Genomic DNA, 20,888 nt, shown 5'->3' on the forward strand with positions numbered 1-20,888 from the left:
CTGTGCCAGACCAGGGATCAAACTTGTGCTGAAGCAGCAGTGGCTAGCTTCCTTCCTAGTGTTGTACTTTAACCAAATGCACCACCAGGAAAGGCCCTCATTTGTGTTCTTTGTGCATTTTTAGTGCTGTGTTTTAACCTGCTGTGCCACCAGGGAGGGCCTCTTTGTGCATTTTTAAATGTGGCAAATTTGTATTAGCCTGAGCCAGAAAAGGTCAAGTTGGGATGCCCTGGATCTCTACTGTAGAACAGATTGCCTTCCTTTCCCCCTAAGTTTGTAAGGAGCTCCTGCAAATAGTACAGGCCCTTCCACACCTCATGCTGTGGGAGCTCAGCAGAGGAGGGATTGCCATCTTTAGGAGTGCATAGTCTTGCTGTGAAGGAGGAGGGTGCCTGGGTAAATGGGATGGTGAGAATGGAGTAGAGAAAAAGAGCACCAGGCAGGCACTCGGGAGCTCCAGTCTTTTTCTGGGCCTGGCTGTGAACATGTGCTAAGGGAGAGCTTCTGGTTATGCTGTGTTTCCTCTATCCACATCAATCAGCTGCTCACTCCACTTGACTGCCACTGCCTCCCCCTGCCCTCTCATCACTGGCAGGATGAATCTGACTCTTTCAGCCTTCTTCCCAACTCTCCTTCCAGACCCGCCCCATGTATCTATCTCTCAGGATAAAGTAGAAACCCTTTCAAGCAGGCTCTGCAGCCCCAGATTGCCCCAGCATGAACCCCCCCTTCCTGGTGCCTCATTAAGTCACCCTGGATCTCTTCCAGATATGTCTTGCTTCAATCAGATCAGCAAGCTTGGGGGGTATTTCACCCAGCTATTTCCTGCTTGGGATTACTTTCTTGGGCCTCCCAAAATAATGCAGTTAGCTACTAGTAAAGTTCCAGGAAGCTGGGGCTCTAGGAAAGCACCATGAGGACCCAATATACACCTCTTTATTTATCAGAGGTCCCGGTGAGGGCCAAACCTCCCTCTATTTAGCAATTACCCGGGAAGCTTCACTTGTCTAGTTTTTCTCTCTTCATCCCAACCATTAGCACAGCGCCAGATTCATAGTTAGCACTTAATTTACAGGGGAAATAAATATCAACTCACTCAACGAAAAAAATGTACTAGGCCCTTGTTCGAGCTTTACATGGATTATCGATTCAAGTACGACTATTACCATTTTTAGAAATAAAAATGTGGGTTCAGTGAACTGCAGTTACTTTTCGATGCTCGAAATGCAACTAAGAAAATAAGAAGGAAAATGCCAGAAAATAGCAAAGTACCGACAAGCGCGAGCTGGTGGCTGCCTACGAGGTTACCAGCCGGCTCCATTTCCGCGAAACACAGACCGGAAGTGCTCCTTTCGGCAGTGTTTCTCCTGCGCACAACCGGAAGTTTCTGTTCGCGGCTTCTCGGGGATAGGGGCACGACGGCGGCTGCCGCAGCGGGGAGGCCACTCACGGAAGCACTGGAGCCGAGGGGCAGATAGGGCCGTTTGGGAGACCCAAGCGGCAGGACCCTGGCGGAACCGGGGCCTGACTTAGGCCACCCTTGTCGCAGCGCGCTTCTTCCCCCCACCCCCTCTTGGGGCTGGAGCGGCTCCGCCCCCCGAGCCAAGCCTGATCCCTTTTCAGGCACTGACCTTTGACCTCTGGGGCTCCCGCATCTTTCAGCGAAATGGCTACGGGCGCCGATGTGCGAGATATTCTAGAACTCGGGGGTCCAGAGGGAGATGCAGCCTCCGGGACCATCAGCAAGAAGGACATTATCAACCCGGACAAGGTAGGGGCGACTGAGCGTTGGGTAGCCGGAATGAAGAGGCTGGAGGGGTCGCAAGGGAAGAGACTGGGGAGACGAGGGGCACCTTACTTCTAGTGACAGGGGCGGTGAAGGGCGTGACATATCGGCACGGGGGGTGGTTTTACTTTGATGAGATGGGACACCCGTGCGAAATGGGGCACTTCTGTGAGGACCAAGAGATGTGACACCTGTAGGGTGTTGGGGAGGGGCACCAGGAAGGTTGACGGTCTGAGAACTAGAACAGTGTCTTTACGCTGCCAAGTCAGGGCTCAGGGGAGGGTGGGAAGGCAGTGACCTGTTCAGACTGAGGCTGTTCCCAAGTGGGTTTCTGTGCCTTCTGTTCCATCATGATGTGCCAGTATTTATATGTGTTGTCCTCACCTGTAGGTGCCGGTTTGTTTAGGGGTTAGCTGGGCTAAAGGATTTTCAGGGATGGGAACCGACGCTGTGGTACCTATCCTGTGGTTTCCCTCTGCAGAAAAAGTCCAAGAAGTCCTCTGAGACACTGACCTTCAAGAGGCCTGAGGGCATGCACCGGGAGGTTTATGCACTGCTCTACTCTGACAAGAAGCAAGTATTAGACCCTAACTACCCCAGGCCCCTCATCACCACCCCTGCATGTTTCTAACTCAGCTTTCTCTGCAACACGCCTTGCCCCCACCTCCCCTCAGCAGCCAGGACTCCTCCTTGCTTAGTAGGATGTAGGATGAGTTCAGGTCTCCTGCTCCAAGGTGTGACTCCCTTGCATGAGGTAGATCAGGTCCCTGGCCAGAGACTACACTCTAACCTCCCTAAACTCCACTGCCAGGGACGCACCCCCACTGCTACCCAGTGACACTGGGCAAGGCTACCGCACAGTGAAGGCCAAGTTAGGCTCCAAGAAGGTGCGGCCCTGGAAGTGGATGCCCTTCACCAACCCGGCCCGCAAGGATGGAGCTATGTTCTTCCACTGGCGACGGGCAGCTGAGGAAGGCAAGGACTATCCCTTCGCCAGGTTCAATAAGGTGAGCCTCCACTCTGAACCACTGCTGTGAACTCTTGTCTGCTAGGGTTGGTGCTGGGGCACACTTTGGCCTGCATGGACCATGGTTACCGACTCAGCCCTCACAGCAGTTGCCCGCAGGGTGGGACTGTTTCTTTCCTGCCCATGGGATCCTGTTCTTGTCTGGACTTGTTCTGGTGTTTGGTGGCTCCTCCTGGCCCCGCAGTTGTCAGTGTTCCTTAGACTATGTCCTGGGTGATTTTCTGTCTATGTACTTTCTCGCTAGTGGTCTTACTTTGCCTCAGTAGGCCAACCTGTAGCACCAGTGCCCACATAGAGTCACTTACTTAGTGTCTCCCTGAAGGCCCCACAGGTATTTTAGATCAGGTAGGACCCTTGGGCAGAACTGATAGTCTTCCCCCTGTTTGCTACCCCCAAACCTGCTCCCCATATTAGATGCCATGGGAATCATCCATGACTTGGCCTTTTCCTTTAGCTTTCATGTTAATTCATGCAACAGTGGGATAAAGAAGTTAGAAGTTAGAGGGAAGATTGATAATAAAACTATAAGCAGATAAAATAAATAAAATTGTATTCTCTCAGATAAAAGTCATCAATAAAATGAAACCAGGACAAATGGGATATGAAATGAGGTAGCGTGAACTTCCAGTTGAAGGGAGACTACTTTAGACAGGGTGGCGGGTCAGGGCCTCTCTGAAAAGGTCATTTGAACTAGACCTTAGAGGTGTATCTAACATTACTGATTCTGTTTCCATAACAAATCAGATCTCCCTCTGTTCTCCTGGAGTTATCTCTATTCTAGATTACTAAGGTACAGATGAGCAGAACCTTACCTAGACTTACCTGGTCACTGAGAGGCAGAGCTAGGCTGGGTGAGGATTTCCTACGCTCTTTGTAAGCCACTGTGCAAGACAGCCTCAGTTTCACAGCCTGAAGCAGTCTGCACTTTAAGCCTAAAAATGCTGGGTACTTGAACTTATGGCTCTTAAGTTCCAACTTCCCATCAGCCCAGTATGTCTAACTGTGCCTGCACACCTCCCACTGGATGGCTCATGGGCTTCTCTGACCTGGCACAGCCAGGAGTGACCCATCATTCTCCACACCTTTTTTTCCTCCATCTCACTATCATCCCACCCCTCAGGTCTAGTGGAGGGAGAAGCTGGAGATGAAAGATTGAGAAGGCGAGGAGGGGGTCTGAGTTGATGGGAGGGAAGGCTGGATAAGACATTTTGAGGTGAAGACAAAAAGAATACTCATTTTACATGTAGTAAACACTGTCCACTGCCAATTCAAGTCCTAGGCACCAAGGACATGAATACAAAATTCTCCATATTGTTGGCTGAGGAAGGCACAAGCAGTTAGCTTGTCGGTATACATGGCATACCGGAAGGGCCTGAAAGTTATAGAATCTTCTTGGAGAAGTCAGAGCTTGGGTCTAGAAGGACGTCATCAGGGGTAATAGGAAAGGACCTTCAGGCAGATGGGGCTGCGTGAGCGAGCAAAGGATTGCAAAGGAAATCCCAGTCACGTGTGGGATGCTGTGGGCACTCATCCTGTTGATAAAGCTTAAACCCAAGGTAAGACATGGCAGGAGCTGAGGCCAGGGGCTCCGCAGGGGCCACCCAGCAGGCAGGAGTCCGAGGCCAGGCTCAGGAGTTTTGAGTTTTGCCCTGGTGTCTCTGGGCAGCCACTGGGGGCGTCAGGGTCAGATCCGAGTTTAAACAGACTGTGCAGGCAGTGAAGTTGCAGTGAAGTGTCCTAATGACCCTCCCTGCTCTTCCTGCGTCCTCACTCAGTGACATACCTAAACCAGGAACGCCCTCCCCCGAGCCCCCGACCCCCACTTGCCAAGTCCTACGATTTTTAATCTGAATCCTTTCAGGTGTGCCTTTTCCCCGCTTTCCACTGGTCTGGCTTTAATTCAGGCCTCGTCACTTCTTACCTAGATTCTAAACCTGCCAACTGGTCTCCAGGGTCCTGTCTCACTTCTCTGCCCTCCCTGCTGCCAGGGTGGTCTCTGTGAAAGAGAAACACAACCCCTCTCTTTTTTCTTTACAACCAACTGTGCTGGCTTCCACCTCTCGATGAATTCAACTCCTTAGTGCCGCAGGCTCTGAGCGGCACTCTGCTGCGCTGGCTTCTTTGGTCTTCGCCCTGCTTTGCCCATGCTTCACGTCCCTAACCTCCGCAAGCTGCACATGCCAGGCTCTCTCTAGTCATTATGTGTTGTCTCTCCGTGCAGACGTTTCTCAATACTGAACCAGGCCTCCTTTACTGCTTCCCTGACCAACCCTTGTTCCCAGCCTGGATCTGCTATCACTTGACACTGTAGGCCTACCTGGTTACTTTTTCAGCGGGATTGAGTTTGAGTAAAACCCCCATCCATCTTATTTGGCCTTTACTCTAAAGGTCCGTGATAAATACTTTATGAATGAATTAATAAAAGACTGTCTGCCTCATTTGACTGTGAGTTCCTTGAGAGCAGGACTGAGTACACAGTTCTTGAGTATTTTTTTAAATTGGAATTGAGAAGCACAGAAGGGTTACTTAATTAACCAAGCTGGGAAACCAGGGAGACTTCTCAGAGGACATTCCTGAAATGTCAAGAGGATGAAATAGCCTCTTAAGTGTAAGGAATGAGGGTATAGGAAGGTATTTCAGGCAAGAACCCACGGCTGATGAGAGCCTGGCATGTTCCAGAAACTGTTGGTCATAAATACTCATTGATACCTCTAGTGTGCTCCTGTGCTGAATTCTGAAGTGGGAAGTGAACTGACAGTACTTGCTCTGGAGAGTGTGTGCATTATCTAAAAGGTACTTTTACCTTAAGGTAGTAGGGACCCTTTGAAGGGTTTATTTTTATTTTACTATTTTTTAAAGATGTATTTATTCATAGAAGAACCAGGGCATAGGCCAGAGGTGTGGAGGAGGGGGTGAGAGGATTCATCAGAGACCAAGTTGGGGAGCAGAACAGGTGGATTTTACTGAAGCACACTGCTGTGCTAAGGAGAGCAATGGGCGAGACGGGAGAGGTCCGCTGCGCCATGTGGATCAGCTCCCTGGCTGGGGATCGAACTCAGGCTGTAGCTTTTTGATAGTGCTGAGACTTAACCCCTAGGCCACCAGGGACTTTGAGGTGTTTGTTTAATAAGGAATGATTGGGCAACATGATTAAATACAGATTCTAGAACTGTACTCAAATTATCTCTGATCTAATCCATCAGAGACTAATACAGATAGAAAAATGACAACTACAAATTCATGTTTTTCCATATTTCAGCAGTCACTATAATGTTATTTTCAAGGTTTTTAAGTGCTAACTCTCAACTTCCATACTTAGCCTAGACCAGTGACAGCAGTTTGCAAACAGCAGTGGTATCTGGGCTGCCCTTAAGTGTCACTGTTCACAGAGATGAAGGCTGCAGATGGAAGACGAAATGGAAGTAAAGAGACCACTGGGGGCTTTTCTCTGATGCTGGCAGTGGCTGTGTAGGAGTCAAGAGTACGTGCTAGAGTTAGATGCCTGCCAGGTTTTTCCTTGGGCAACTGGGTTGGGTGATGGTAACACTGAGATTGGACTGTGGAAATAAAAGTTGGAGCGAGTGATGCTTTCAGTGTCATACATGTTAAATTTGAGATATATGTGGAACCTCCAGGAGAAGATGTCTGAAGAGGCAACTGGAAATAAGGATCTTGAGAGCAGGTTTGGAGCCAGTGTGGTTTTGGTGAAGGATACTTCGTTGGTGCAGGCTAGCCTGCTCAATCCAGGGGTCACTGACTGACCCAGCTGGTGATGGGGGGGTTTTGTCCCTGAGGGAGGTCTAGGGGTGGGGCCTGGGAGGGAGGGAGTCAGGGCTTGGGCAGGGGTGTACATGTTGAGACTAGAATTCAGGCCCCTCTTTGTAGAGGTGTGTGACCATTCACCTCCAGAGGGCTGCAAGTCTCGCTGTCACCACTGGGTGGCAGGAGTGCTTTAGACAAATGTTCTATGGTCTGGAAGATCCTGGGCCTTTTCCATGTATTAAGCCATCTGTGCTGTTCCAGGTTAATCTTGGACTGCATGGAAGCACTTACCTATGGGCCCCTTACCTTCACCATAGGGGCAGAAGCAGGTGTCCTGTTACTGAGGTTCTGGAACTGAAAACATGGTGAAGATGCTTCTGGAGCAAATCCAAAGGCAGGCTACATTCCTTGAGAATCCAGGGCCTCTGGTCCAGCAGACAGATTCTGTACAGTCCAGGGATTGGCAATAAGACAGGAGGGGCTATGGTCACAGGAAGGCTTGGGCCCACTGGACATGACATGGGCATGCCCTTCTGTCCCTCTGTGCCAGTAGACTGTGCAGGTGCCTGTATATTCAGAGCAGGAGTACCAGCTCTATCTTCATGATGATGCTTGGACTAAGGCAGAAACTGACCACCTCTTTGACCTCAGCCGCCGCTTTGACTTACGTTTTGTAGTTATTCATGACCGGTATGACCATCACCAGTTTAAGGTAAGCTGACGTCCAGCATTTGCACATGGGTTCAACCCCCCAGGCCTGGCAGGCCCAGTGCTGTCATTCCATGCCTTCCCTCTGCTCTTTACCCTCAGAAGCGTTCTGTGGAGGACTTAAAGGAGCGTTACTACCACATCTGTGCCAAGCTTGCCAATGTGCGGGCTGTGCCAGGCACGGACCTCAAAATACCAGTGTTTGATGCGGGCCATGAGCGACGACGGAAGGAACAGCTGGAGCGTCTGTATAACCGTACCCCAGAGCAGGTCAGCCCTGCCCACTGTCCTCATCTCCTCATCTCATCTACCTCACCTCTGTATCACCCGACCTCCCACTGGTACCTACAACCCTTCCCGGTCCTTCCTGCCTCTCACTGGTCACCCTCCCTATCCTCTTTAGCTCTTTATCTCCCTCAAAATCCCTTCTTGTTTGCCTCACAGCTCAACACCTTCTTGGTCCCATGTGCCCTCACCCACTTCTCAATCTATCAATTTCCCAGGTAGCGGAAGAAGAGTATCTGCTACAGGAGCTGCGCAAGATCGAGGCCCGAAAGAAGGAACGGGAAAAGCGCAGCCAGGACCTGCAGAAGCTTATAACAGCTGCAGACACCACTGCAGAACAGAGGCGCACAGAACGCAAGGCCCCCAAGAAGAAGCTACCCCAGAAAAAGGAGGCTGAGAAGCCGGTGTGGTGGCTAAGTCAGCCCAGCTCAGGGTGGAGGGATTGTTTGGCAAAGGGGATCCCTAATACAGGGTTTTGAGAACAACCAGAACTGGCAGGGGACTGGTACTAACCTTGGGCCCTTTCCCTGCGACACACTGGTCTCAGCAACTCTTCCTTTCCAGGCTGTTCCTGAGACAGCAGGGATCAAGTTTCCAGATTTCAAGTCTGCAGGTGTCACGCTACGGAGCCAACGGGTATGTGTCACTTCCTTCAGTGTTTGGGCCTTGCGCTCTGTGGCCTGAAGGCTGCAGACTGGCCGGAGCAGTGATGAGACTGTGATGTGCTGTGGCTAGAGGTGGCCTCCCTAGGCTCTAAGGGTGATGCGGCCAGGCTGAGGCTACAGAATTCACTGTTACTGGCTGTTGCTTTTTTTTGGCCCAGAGCTGTCTCTAGGGGCTAGCTTCCACTTCTTACTGCCTTTAGTTCCCTTGTTGGGGAGAGGGCTTATTTGCTTGGGTCATTGCAGATGAAGCTGCCAAGCTCTGTGGGACAGAAGAAGATTAAGGCCCTGGAACAGATGCTGCTGGAGCTTGGTGTGGGTGAGTGTGGGAGTTGGGCCCCAGAGGATGCACCCACTTGAGGCTGTGGATGAAGGCTGGGCAGGGCAAGGGCACTTTCAGTCACTGGCCTCCAGCACACCCAGTTCTGCCCCTGTGCCTCTCACCTACCCCCTGCAGAGCTGAGCCCAACACCCACGGAGGAGCTGGTGCACATGTTCAATGAGCTGCGGAGTGACCTGGTGCTGCTGTACGAGCTCAAACAGGCCTGTGCTAATTGCGAGTATGAGCTACAGATGCTGCGGCACCGTCATGAAGCCCTGGCCCGGGCTGGGGTGCTGGGTGGCCCTGCCACACCAGCATCGGGCCTGGCCCCAGCCTCTGCTGAGCCAGCAATACCCGAACCTGGACTTGGCCCTGACCCCACCAAGGATACCATCATTGACGTGGTGGGCGCACCGCTCACACCCAATTCGGTAAGAGCCTGGGCAGGTGGGGAGAGCAGGGACTGACCCTGCAGAAGAGGGTACACAGGCCGGCTCCCTCTAGTGCCTGCAGCAGGGGACATCGTGAGGGCTCTGATACTGAGGGTAGGAGTAGGGGGAGTGGGCCTCACTTTCCCTAAGAATGTGAAACACACACACAAGCCTGAGTCAGGCCTCGGGGGCCACTGACCTCAACACCTTCTGTCTCTCCTCAGAGAAAGCGACGGGAATCGGCTTCCAGTTCCTCTTCTGTGAAGAAAGCCAAGAAGCCATGAGAAGCCGCGCGGGGTGTGGGTGACGCTGTGTAAATAGAGCTGCTGAGTTTGACTGGGCTGCTTCCTTTCCCTTCTCTGATGCACCTGGCTGGGAGGGCGGTCAGGAGGGGTCTACACACCCACTCCATGGGGCCAGCAGTGGGGCTTTCTGCACTGAGGCTCTTACTAGCCCTCTAATGACTAACCATTGCTAGTTTAGCCCAAACACCTGTACATGGGAATGGTTCTACATTCACAGTGTTTTTGCATCGCAGTGGCCTCAGAAACCAGCAGCTGTGAACACAGCATTATGCTCAGATAGCCCCTCGGGCCCTGGGCATGCCCAGTGAGTCTCCGGTGACTGCCAGTCCCACTGGTGGCCTTGTGTAGAGAACAGCCTGGGGCTTGCTCTCTCCCCAGCATTCTGAGTGTCAGGCCCAGCATCCACCTGGTCCACACACGCCCAGGGCCTCATTTCCCCGACTTTATTCAGTGGCACGTTCACAGTGGGGGTGGGGGTAGACATAAGATGGGGCCTGATCCATCCTGGAGCCCTGGGGGCACCACACACCATGCACTACGGATGGGGAGGGGCACAGGGGGGCTCGGTGGCCCCAGCAGAAGCCTGTGTACCAGGGAGGAGGCAGTGAGTGCCTGGGTCCCCCAAGCCCAGGCCCACAGTGGGAGGGGCTGATAGTGAAATTGAGGGGTGGGGTGGGGTGGGGCCACAAAATGTCTGCTCCAGAGGGGCCAAGTGGCCAAGCCCTTACCCAGGGCACAAGCCCAGGCTGGGGGACATTCTGGATGTAGAGCTGTGCCACTCTCCCTTTTCCCCTCTGATGAGGGAGAGGAGGGTCCTGGGCTGGACCAAGCGCTACCCTGTTCTGCCCCATCCTGTCCTCGGCCAATCAGAATGGTTTTGATGTCTGCTTGAAGATGAAGCCTCGATATGCGAGTGTCTTCATGATGTTGGCAATGTTCTTGCAGTCATCTAAAAAGAGGAAAAGAAGACATTTAGGTGGGCCCCAGATGCTTCTGCCTGCACATGCTCACACGGGTGGGAGGTGAAGCAGGGCCAGAGTCAGAAGGCAACAAGCGCTGGACAAGGGGACCCACCCCCTGGTGGCAGCAGTTCCAGTTTCAGGTTGGGCTAGGTGATGCTGGGCCAGCAGGCATCCTGGTCTCTGCTTCTCAGTCCCATAATTCATGCTGGAAATTGGCCGGTGTGTCCCGCCCCAGCCCCAGCGGTGATGTATGGGCGCCGTCGCAGTAAGAAAAAGGCAGAGTAAATGTGTAATTTCTCCCTTGACGGCCCCTGGCCGCTGGGCGATCCTTCTTGTTGCCGCCGCGTGGGGACGGCCTGTCCGCCACACTCCGTCTTCCCGCCACCCGCCTTGATGTCTCCATTTCATTACTGTGCTGCCATTCATCACACCCACGGCCAGGGTGACTTTGCCGGCACTTGCATGTGTGTGGCTGTGGCCCAGGCCGTAATCACTGGTCACCAGGCACAAGCCTTGGCACTTCCAGGCCAGGGCCCTTGGGACATACTTGCCAGGGCCCCTGGCTTGTGTGTGCTGACAGCAGCCTGCCTGGGCAGTCCAGGCTTGCGCTGCCTAATGGCCTGCCCAGTAGCCTCCTACAGACACGCCTGTGTGCCTCAGCCGCATACTGCCTCTCCTACTCCAGCAGGCCCCAAGCTGGTTAAACGTGTCTGTGGCTGTCAGATCCTGTCCAACACCCCAGTATTGATTCCTGTGAGAAACCATGCTCAGACCTGTCCCGGACCCCTGGTGCCACAGGGACAGGCACTCAGGCCTCAGCACCTTGCACGCTGGCCAGGCCTTATTTCACCACCACCAGCAGGAGGTGCAGCTGCCAAGCTTTTCCCACTGTAGAAAGTCTAGGACTGAAACGCCCACGTGCCTGGGCTTTTCTGTTCTGCTGAGAACAGACACCATCTCTTTGCACCCCTCTCCCACCTCCTATAGATGCTTTTGGGCGGTAACCACAGCCTCATGTGTGCCAGTGGTCATGGGTTCAGGGCTGTGCAACTGCAGTATTGTACACTAAGCATAATCAGGTGTGTGTGGGAGGGTGCTGGTGGTGGAGGTAAGGTCAGTTTGGGGTCAGAAGGCCTTTATCTCAAGGTTTAACAACCCTTGCAACAAACCCTCCAACCCAACCCTCCCCAGAACCTGTGACTAGAAATGAGGATCCACGAAAGCTAGAGAGGGCTGTGGAGCTGGAGAGGTTTCTGGTAGGCCCAAGGCTAGTGGTGGCCAGACACCAGCTCTGCAGACCTTGCTTAGGGCAGACAAGTCAGCAGGGTCCCAACATGAATATAAACACGGAGGATGTGGGCATGGAGAGGTAAGCCAGGACCCAGATCCAGGGACACCTTTTTTCTCCGGGGACTCAAGAAGCCACGAGGACTGGTCTGAAGCGAACAGTGGGAAGACAGATGGGTGGGTAGTGGCGACCATGGCAACTCCAGACGTGACCCATCCCCGTGGTTTATGGGCCGGACACGCGCCCCGCTCAGCTGAGGCCCCGTCATTTGTCTCCCTTAGTGTGTGCCTGTGCTGTGGGGGTAGGGGTGGAGGGGGCTGTGACAGGAGGAACTAGCAGTTGACAGGACGGGGAGTGGGGTAGAAAGAGCTAGGCAGGAGGGTTGGGGTGCAGATGGGACAGGAAGGGCTCTGGGAGGGGGAAGGGCTTATGACAGGGCCCAGGAGCTGTGATGGCGCTTTCCAGGAGACTACGACAGGGTAATTTTCTTTCCAAGTAAGTCTGGCCTTGTCAGGGTACCTCCAATTCTTCCTGTCTCCTGTACTCTGGGGACCATGGCCGCTGTGCATATTAAGAATAAGTCCCCTCGTTATCTGCAATTACCCAGCGGCCACACACCTCATTTCTTCCAGCAGAAAAGAAAATTAGTTTTCTATTGACTTCATCGGGCTCCTCCCTCATTGCTGGACAAATCGCTCAATCTGCCTCCCCCGGCCCAAGTGAATGTTGCCAATCCCCCTGCCCCCACCTCACCCCCAGCTATCCAGTGGGCAAGCACTGACCTCCCACCTTGCCCGGCCCTGAATCGGGAGAAGGTCCACGTGCCAGTCTATTACTGACCTCTCCCCGTCCTACACACCGCTGGCAACACCTGCATCCTGAGCTTCAGCCACCTCCAGAGATTACCATCTCTCCCCAGCTCTAGACCACATACCCAGATGACTCTGGAACATCTTCTACTGTGTGTGCACAGGTGTGTGCATGTACATATTAACTTAAAACATCCAAGAACATCAATTTTCTCCCACAAGCTTCTTCACTCCCAGTGAATGGCACCCAAAATGCCCGAACAAGAAACCTGAGTTAGACTTGACAGCTGTCCTCTACCTCAATCCCCACATTAGTCAATAACTCTAGATTTTATCTTCCTATTCTGTCTCATCATTCACTTGCCTTCATCCCAGCCCCCCATTACTCCAGACTGCACTTTCTTTTCCTTCTAATCCATTCTATAGCCAACAGGATCTTTCTTGGACAAACCTGATCGTCTCCTTTTCTCTTTAAATCATTGAGATTTAAAGTGGCTGGCTCCCTTTGCCTCGTCTTCATATGGCGAAAGGCCCTGTACAAAGGGAGGTCTCTGACCTCACCTCTGCCTCTCTTTAGCCCCAGCCCCCAAACTGCACTGTCAAGGAGACAGTCACTTGACTGTTGACTTTGGAGTCAGAACTGTTTCTAGTCTTAGCTTCACCCCCTGGCCATGTGATCTGTAGCAAGGGCTTACTTTCGCTGAATGTGGGCTTCTCACCAGGGTGATAATGGATACCACCTCCCTGTGACTGTGCCAGCTGCACAGGGAGAGTGCCCAGCCCACACGTCTTTGCATTGGTTCAAAGACCGCTTGGCCCAGTGGTGAGAAAGTATGTACCATGTAGTCCACAGCACAGATGACATAGGGGCCAGCACACCTGGTGAAACCAGCTGTCAATCACTGACTACTGACCCTATTTACTGGGGATTCTGGTGTCCAGTTTGTTGCGACTGGTTCACTACAACAGAGACCCATTTTGGGGAAGAACTAGCAAGTCAATAGCATCTGGTCAGGGGCATCTAGCCCAGACTTTTTTCAGCCCCTGAAGCCTTCACAGGAGGGTGAGGATAACTGCTGATCAGTCTAAAAAGTCAATGACACAGAAAATGAAGAAATTGGGCAGAAGCACAGAAAAAGATGTGGGGCTTTTAAGAGGCCATAGTTTAGAGAGAGCCAGCAGCAGGAAGAACCTGGTGACAGCATGGCCTCCCAGAGTCCTCTGCTTGAAGCCCTCGTGCCACCTGGGTCAGCAGCCCCAACTCTCAGTGCTGAGCTAATGAGGCCAACCTGAGGCTGTCATGGGGTAGGGGAAGGGGTACAATGGGATGTGTGTGTATGTGTGTGCCTAAAATTGAGACCACCAAGAGTAAGCCTTCCTCACTTCCAAATTCTAGAAGGCTATGTTCCTGCAGGGTCATCAACTTGATGGCCACCTTCTGCTTTGGGGCATTAATAGTCTTAATGTTGGAAATATTTTTATACTGCGAACACCTTAATGGGAGGGGTGTGGCTGCCCAAATCCCTCAGAGGTGAGCAGGCACCTGACAAGGTAGGATAAGCTTACTGGCTGCACCCAAAGGTAGTCAAGTATCTGCTCAGCTGTTAGCCCAAAGCTGTTAGCTTAGGACACGGTGAGACCACTTGAGGCTGTCAGCTCACTTGTTTGGGAATTCCAGTAGAGGACAAGAAACATGGCCCAGATCCTCAGGAGGGAACACGCCCAGGGGCGCTTCTAGAGAGCCATTCACCTGTGCACTGAGAGCACACACACTGACACCTGTGTGCCAAGAGCACACACGCCTCGCTGGGCCAGAGGGTGGGGCCACAGACTCTAGCTCCCGGTCCTCAAGGAGCTCAGAGACAGGCCTGTAAGTGGTATATATGAACAGGGCTCTGAGACAAGTGGGGCACTGAAATGGCATTTCATCCAGTCTCTGGAGCTGAAAGGGCTCCTGGGAAAAGTTGAGAGCGTGTGAGAGAAGGTAGTCAGCAAGGTAGTGTTAAGGTGGGGAAACATTTTTTTTTTTAAAGATTTATTTATTCATACAGGCCAGGGGTGCAGGGGCAGTGAGAGGATTCACCAGAGACAGTGGGGAGCAGAACAGGCAGATCACCGAAGTACACTGCTGAGGGGAGCAGCGGGTGGGTCAGGAAAGGTCTGCCATGCCATGTGGTCACCTCCGGGGTGGGGACGGAACTCATGCTGAAGTGGCTTTAGCTTCTTAGTGCTGTGCTTTAACCCGCTGTGCCACCAGGGAGGTCCCAAGGTGGGGAAATATTCTTAGCACAGCGAATAGCACAAGAACATTTCTGGAGGAGGGTAAATGTGTGACGAATAAAAAGTGGAGGAGTGGCAAGAGATGAAGCTGTGAGGGCAGCAGTGACTGACAGACCATAGGAAACCCTGAAGATCCCCAAATGCTCAGCTCAAGAGCTTACAACTTCTTTATTCTGGGAATGATGAAGACACACTAACATATTTAAGGAAGGGCTTGACAGAGCCAGATCTGAGTTTCAGAGTTACCACCGAGGATTGGGAGGGCTAAGTCTGAAGGTGGAGACACCAGTGAGCAGATAGTACTATGGGTTAGGGTAGGAATGATTGCTGGGCGGGGATACAGGTGGAAATATATCATTCATAGGGAGAAGTGCACAGAAGAAGAGATTTTTAGTAAATATAATGAACAAGCCTTAGTGAGTTTGGGATCTCAGTGCCACTCACATTAAGGCAAACCAGAGAAGGTGCAGGTTTGGGGCTGTGATGAACTTAGCTTGCTCTGTGATTCCTAGGGGGCACATAAACGAAATCAGGCATTTCCTTTATGGCTTCTAGGCTTTATGTCTTGCCTAAGAAGGTCTTTCCTACCCCAGCATTGTTAGAAAGCCATTATTTTCTTCTAACACTTTCAATTATTTTTTAATCTGCCTGGAATTTATTTTTGTATATAAGACCTAATTTTATTCCTACCCTAGTGGGTTAGCAAGTTGTCCTGTCACCACTGATTGAAGTGTCCACTCTTTCCCCACCCTTTTAAAGTGATATTTCTATCACGAACACAATTCCCATACATGGGTCTGTCAGAGCCAGGAAAGAGAATGAACATGAAATGATCAAAAGGGCAAACTGCACTGGGGGGAGGTGGGGGGCGGCAGGGTGACTAGCTGCTGACCTATGGGGCTACAAGGCAGGGGGTCCTAAAGGGAAGATTCGGATACAACCTGAGGCCTCCTGCAGAAAAGGCATCGCTTAGTTACACACCTTATTATCGCTCTCCAGGAGCCGGTGAGGAACGGGGACAGAGCTCACAGGTCAGGGACCAGCAAAGATGGGGTGGGGAAAGCAGCACAAGGAGCAGGAACCAGATAGGGATGAGAGAGAAGAACCCTGGGTATGTGACTTTCTTAGAGCCTCGCTTTCCTGTCTATAGCAGAGGTGGCTTGAGAGCAATGGGCCTGTGCATCAAGCCTGGATTGGCCTGATGTAGGACTGCCAGGTTAAACATACCCCCGACTCACACATGATATCCTTCTGCCAAGAACTTACTTGCTACTTATCTGAAAGATGAATCTAACCGGTGTCCTATATTTTTACTTGCTAAATTTGGCAAATGAAAGTGCTAGAGGCCAGCACTTTAAGGAGTAACTGGGTGAAGTTCAGGGGGCCACAGCAGGTGGCGCTCAGGAGGAAGACAGGGCACTCAGTAGAGACAGGGGGCGCGGCAGCGCAGTTGGGATTGCACCTGTAGAAGAGCTCTGTGTTTCCTGAGATTCTGGGTTCAAGCCCAGACTCTACCACTTAACACTGTGTGAACTTAAGCAAATTACTGTTTTACTGAATCTGTTTTTTTCCCCCTAAAATGGGAATAATAACAACTGCTTCCCTCAAAGGGTTGTTAAAAATGAAATGCACTTTTATTTGTGAAGAGCTTAAAACAGTGTCTGGGTTAGTTACTATTATTGCTTCAACAATATCCAATCACAGTATTGTTTTACCCCTGTTCTTTGTCTAGACAGCCCACAAATCCCCCGAGCCCCCAGACAGGGCCACCTTGGCCACCTGACACCCTTCTGAGACACAGACTCTCTCTCCTGCAGACAAGGCTACCACAGTTCCCATGCTCTCCCCCCGACACCGGGCCCTGATAGCTTCAACTCCAAAGTGACCCCTTCTTTCAGTCCTTCGCCTCCGCCCCCTCCACCCCACTGAGGTGCCTGGAGGTGCCACAGGGCTGATGGTGAAGGATGACGGTGGTTCTACAATAAGGGGAAAAGGCAATTTCATCTTGATTAGCAGGCGATTTCTCTCTCCGTAATAAGCGCGCTCCAAATAATTAGCGTGTTTTACGTAATAATGAAATTACAGAAATGCAGTCCACTTATTCAAACAACTCACCATTACCATATTTTTAAATATTAGACTTAATTAGAGTTTATCACTTCAGAGAAGTATGCGGACCGAAGATGTTTTTAAAAAAATCCTCATAAAGTGTTTATTAAGCGCTGGTAAAGCTGGGATAATGATGTGTTTGGAAATTAAGGCAATCAAACACTTACCGCCGCTCCTGGAGGCCGGGCATGGAAATGAGGCCATTACACGCCCATTACCCGCCAGCTCACAGCCACTTGGGGGGCGGGGGAGGATGCGCCTGGCCGAAAGGGCACGATGCCCAGGAATGCCTGTGCCAACACCCCGCAACAGCCTAACCAGCACGCACAGCATCAAACTCCTTGTGTCACATCACACATGGCCACTAGGAGCCCAGCTTAGACAAGGCAGGGCAAATGACTGGGTGGGCTCTAGATGCCACGAAGACACTCAAGACCAGCCCTGCGCCAGACTCAAGGCCTGGCAGGACGTGTCCACGCCTTTCCAACCCCAGTGCAGAGTGGGACACAGCCAGGTCAGGCAGCCGGTGAGGTCAACGAGAAGTGGCGGAGGCTGAGGACACCGCAGACCACAGACCCGGGGCAGGCGGCCGTTCCCAGCTCTGGGCCACAGAAGGAAGGCCAGAAAGAGTGGTGACAGCTGAGCTGGGAGCCAACGAGCAGAGGAGACCGGCCAGGTGAGCAACACACCTGGGCCAGACTGATGAGGGAAAGCCAGGCAAGCAGGGTGTTGCGAGAGGGGCTGGCGGCTCCAGGCCCCATTTATCCCGGTGAATAACTAATTCCAGAATTTATAGTGCTGGGTTTTTGTTCTGTGGCCATTTATATCTGCGAGGGGAGGAAATGAAGAGGCAGCGCGGACGCCACATCTTTCTGTGTTATTGCTTGTCTGCCATTTGCAAATCATTATTAATTGTGGGCCCTGGTGGCGGGCCGGGCGGGGGCCGGGCTGGGTACATCCACATAGCTCTTCATCAAGGACCCCAGCCGCTGCCCCAGAGAGCCAATTACCCCGCCCTGATTGGGATCAGATAAAGAGGGAATTTTTACAAATTAGGGAATAAATAGAATTTCCACACAGGGCGCGGGCAGGACCTGAGAGGCGGTAATGAAAAACCATCCGTCACCATCAGCGCGGCCTGGGCACGCAGCTCCGGCACTCCCTCCCCTTGTGGGCCCACCCTAATGCTCAGGGGCCCGGGTGTACAGGTCTGAGCACACCCCTACTCCTCCAAGGCCCCAAAGCAGGGAGAGGGGTTCCCCAGAGGGGTGAGTATGCCCTTTGGGCTGAAGACACCTAGACGCCAGTTCTGACACTGGCCTTCGGGCCACCTCTCCCCTTCCCTGTCTGCCTCTGCTTCAGGGGGAGACTGAGGCAGTCTTGGGAAAGGCCAGAGTTGGGGGCCTCGGGGCAAAGACCACATCCACGCCTCGACAGCGATGGCAGCCCGTGGGCCACTCACTCTGGGCTCCCATTAGCGCTCCTCCCCTTGGATCATTAAATATGTATATCTTATTACACGCCTTGTTAGAGTATCGAGCTCTATTGACTGATGATAAATCCTGAGCCTCGTCCTGGCCATAAATTTATCTGGAGATGATGAAGACTCAATAATCTAGTCAGGCAGATAATATCATCGGGCCTTAAAAAAGATCATTACATTATATGTCAGAATTAAAAGTGAAATACGCCGTAGTAACAGGGCGGCTGCTCTGGCCATTACTGTGGATGCCCGCCTCCCCCCACGCGTCCCTGCCAGGCCTATCCAGGTAGAGGGGCCAGGAAGCCTCACCCTGTTCCTGGCTCTGGGATGCCATAGCAAGAAGGGCTAGAAGACAGGCCCAGGTACAGGGGCTGAGCCAGGGAGGGGCGAGGGGAAGGGGTGAAGAGCTGCCACACCTGGCAGCCACCTCTGCCCCAAACAAGTGTCCACTTACCCTGTCTCTAGGGGTTTCCCAGGGGACTGTCTTCAGGGCGGTCACTGAGTGGCTCCAAAATGATGGACCTTCCAGATGGCCTGACCAACCAGGACAGATTCTTTCCAAACTGGGGATGCTGGGTACAGGGTTAGGCTCCTTGCCTGTGCTACCCTGGGCACCTGAGTCATGGCCGGAGCCTTGCGCCTACAGCCTCTCTGATGCCTTTGCACCCCTTCCTGCCTGCCACAGCCTCTGCATCCTGTCTTTTTGCGAACCTTCCTGCCAATCTCTTCATTCTTTGACTCAGCACTAATGCCCACCTCTCTTGTATCCCATTTCCAGTCACACCCTCCACCTTTTTAACATCCTCCACTACTCTTCCTCTGAAATATTCAATTCAAATAGCCCTAGCTGCTGACAATAATATAGGTTTTCTTTCAGCTCACTGGGACCTTGAAACCATTCAAACCTCAATCCTCTTCCTATATATCACTGCTCCTGTCTCCGCTTTCTTCTCTTTCCACTTGCACTTGCCTATCTAAGCTGGTAGCCTGTCTTCCTTCATGTGACCAGGGTGAACCCTCTGTGGTCGGAGCCACTTGTGGGGAGCTTATCTATCCCCCTTGCCAGTCAGCCATTGGTTTAGGGTGGCCTTATCTCCTCTACTGAGATCTGAGTAAGTTTGCTGAAAGATCTCCAAGGAAAAGTTCTCCGTGAGAAGAGAAGCACGAGAGGAAAACATTCTGCTGCATGCTTCCATGTCTGCACATGTGGCTGGGACTCCAGAGGCCGGCTGGAGGGCAGTTAGCCTGCGAAGCACAAGCTGAAGATAAAGGAACAGAAAAATGGAAGACACCTGGCCCCTTACTGCTACTGCTGAGGGTGAGTTAACCAACTCCAGGACCTGCCACCCTCAAAGACTTGTGAGGTAACTATTCCCCTTATTAAGGTATTTTAAGTTGGGTTTTCACCTCGTAGCTGAACGCTGACACTGGATGGGAAGGCAGGAAAGGGAATGACACAACAAAGGGACCTATCATGTAAACTTGGCCAGATGGGGAGGCTGGGAAAAGGGTGAGAAGACACTGCTCTTCAGGCTGCTGGTCATCCTTGTTATACGCTCTTGAAACATTTGGTCAGGTTGTTTCCTAATGTATCTCAGGTGGCAGACTGCTACTAAAAAGGCAAACAGTCAAGTTTAGATGGAAGCTCAAGAGAACACAGAAAGGAAAGGAGACACAGCTTTACCAAGAAAGGGGTTTTTTGAGTTTGACTTTTAGTCGCAGTTTGCAACCTAAGTTAACACAAGGTCACTGGAGACGTCTTTCTGTCCTGCTCTCCTCACTCTGTTGCTTCCAACTTCCAGGTTATCTCATGGTTCAAAATGGCTGCTGCACGCCTATCATCACAGCGATGCTTTAGGAGGGGAAGAAGGAAAAAGCAAGCACAATGCACTTTTCATCGAAGTCACTTTCCTCATTATTGCTCCTGGTGGTCCAACACAACATTTTTCTTTTTATCTCACTGGCCAGCACTCAAACAATCCTATTTAGCCATATGAGAACATTTAAAAAGTGGCCTTAATTGAGCACACACTGCAGTCCTACCTACACAGAGTCCTAGTTAGAGAGAAAGAAGGGTGACGGGCATGGGAGCGGGGGTGCGGTTAACACCTAGTATTTCTGCCCTAGCAACCTGACTGAGGCTTCTCACTGGGGTCTTGGATTACATGGGCTAGCTTTTGAAGCCATCGTCAAAATTCTCAACTTGCCTTTTTTTCTTCCATCACCCTTCGTTGGAAAAAACTAAATTCTGCTTTCTCTCTGCCTGCCTCCTGGGTTGAGTGTGAACAGAGAACACTGTAAGCATAGAGATTCGTGGACCTTAGAAAATTACAGTCCTTAAGATCTCAATTGCGTGAATAAACCTACCCGTCACTATCTCCTTTTCTCCCTCATGACAATTTCGACTTCTCTCCACTTTCCACAAATCTCACATCCCTATCCCAACCAACACCACCTGACCTCCCCACCCACACGATCCTGTCTCCTACTTCAGAGGAGGCCCAGAAACTGCTCTCTGTACCTGTCCTCTCAGCCTGACAAGAGGGGAGCTGTCCTCTTGTGTCTTGATGTCACTTCTAAAGCCCATCCCTCCAAACTTGGGTTCTGGGGTCCAACCCTATGGCCTTTCAGGTTTCTATCCTGAGTAACCTCCTCCCACCCATCCTCCC

At 51.9% G+C, this 20,888-nt stretch overlaps 2 protein-coding genes across 6 annotated transcripts in view; one reads left to right on the top strand and one right to left on the bottom strand.

The window, feature by feature from the left end:
* Positions 1 to 1,371: 1,371 nt before the first annotated feature.
* Positions 1,372 to 9,325, top strand: DMAP1 (DNA methyltransferase 1 associated protein 1). The gene is made up of 10 exons (XM_004678915.1): positions 1,372 to 1,771; positions 2,268 to 2,359; positions 2,598 to 2,793; positions 7,129 to 7,287; positions 7,386 to 7,553; positions 7,787 to 7,972; positions 8,133 to 8,204; positions 8,477 to 8,549; positions 8,688 to 8,983; positions 9,208 to 9,325. The coding sequence occupies exons 1-10, from the start codon at positions 1,667 to 1,669 to the stop codon at positions 9,265 to 9,267; spliced, it is 1,407 nt and encodes a 468-aa protein (XP_004678972.1). The 5' UTR covers positions 1,372 to 1,666; the 3' UTR covers positions 9,268 to 9,325.
* A 375-nt stretch (positions 9,326 to 9,700) lies between these two features.
* ERI3 (ERI1 exoribonuclease family member 3) overlaps positions 9,701 to 20,888 on the bottom strand; it is a 121,475-nt gene continuing 110,287 nt past the window's right edge. For 3 of the 5 annotated variants that reach the window (XM_004678917.2, XM_004678918.2, XM_012722684.1), the window contains one exon: positions 9,701 to 10,237. In XM_004678917.2, the coding sequence (XP_004678974.1) occupies positions 10,155 to 10,237 (83 nt within the window). In that variant the 3' untranslated portion in view covers positions 9,701 to 10,154. The remainder of the gene's footprint in view (positions 10,238 to 20,888) is intronic. The other 2 variants (XM_012722685.1, XM_012722682.1) reach the window with 1 other exon arrangement.

The sequence above is a fragment of the Condylura cristata genome, unplaced genomic scaffold (genome assembly GCF_000260355.1).
Source record: "Condylura cristata isolate star-nosed mole 26May11 unplaced genomic scaffold, ConCri1.0 scaffold00008, whole genome shotgun sequence".
Lineage (NCBI taxonomy): Eukaryota > Metazoa > Chordata > Mammalia > Eulipotyphla > Talpidae > Condylura > Condylura cristata.

Bases quoted from the DNA above. Each gene is read 5' to 3' on its own strand.
- DMAP1 (XM_004678915.1), top strand. From the start codon at position 1,667: ATGGCTACGGGCGCCGATGTGCGAGATATTCTAGAACTCGGGGGTCCA. The intron at 2,360-2,597 runs GCAAGTATTAGA...CTCCACTGCCAG, and splicing joins CTGCTCTACTCTGACAAGAA to GGACGCACCCCCACTGCTAC. The intron at 2,794-7,128 runs GTGAGCCTCCAC...CTGTGCCAGTAG, and splicing joins CCTTCGCCAGGTTCAATAAG to ACTGTGCAGGTGCCTGTATA.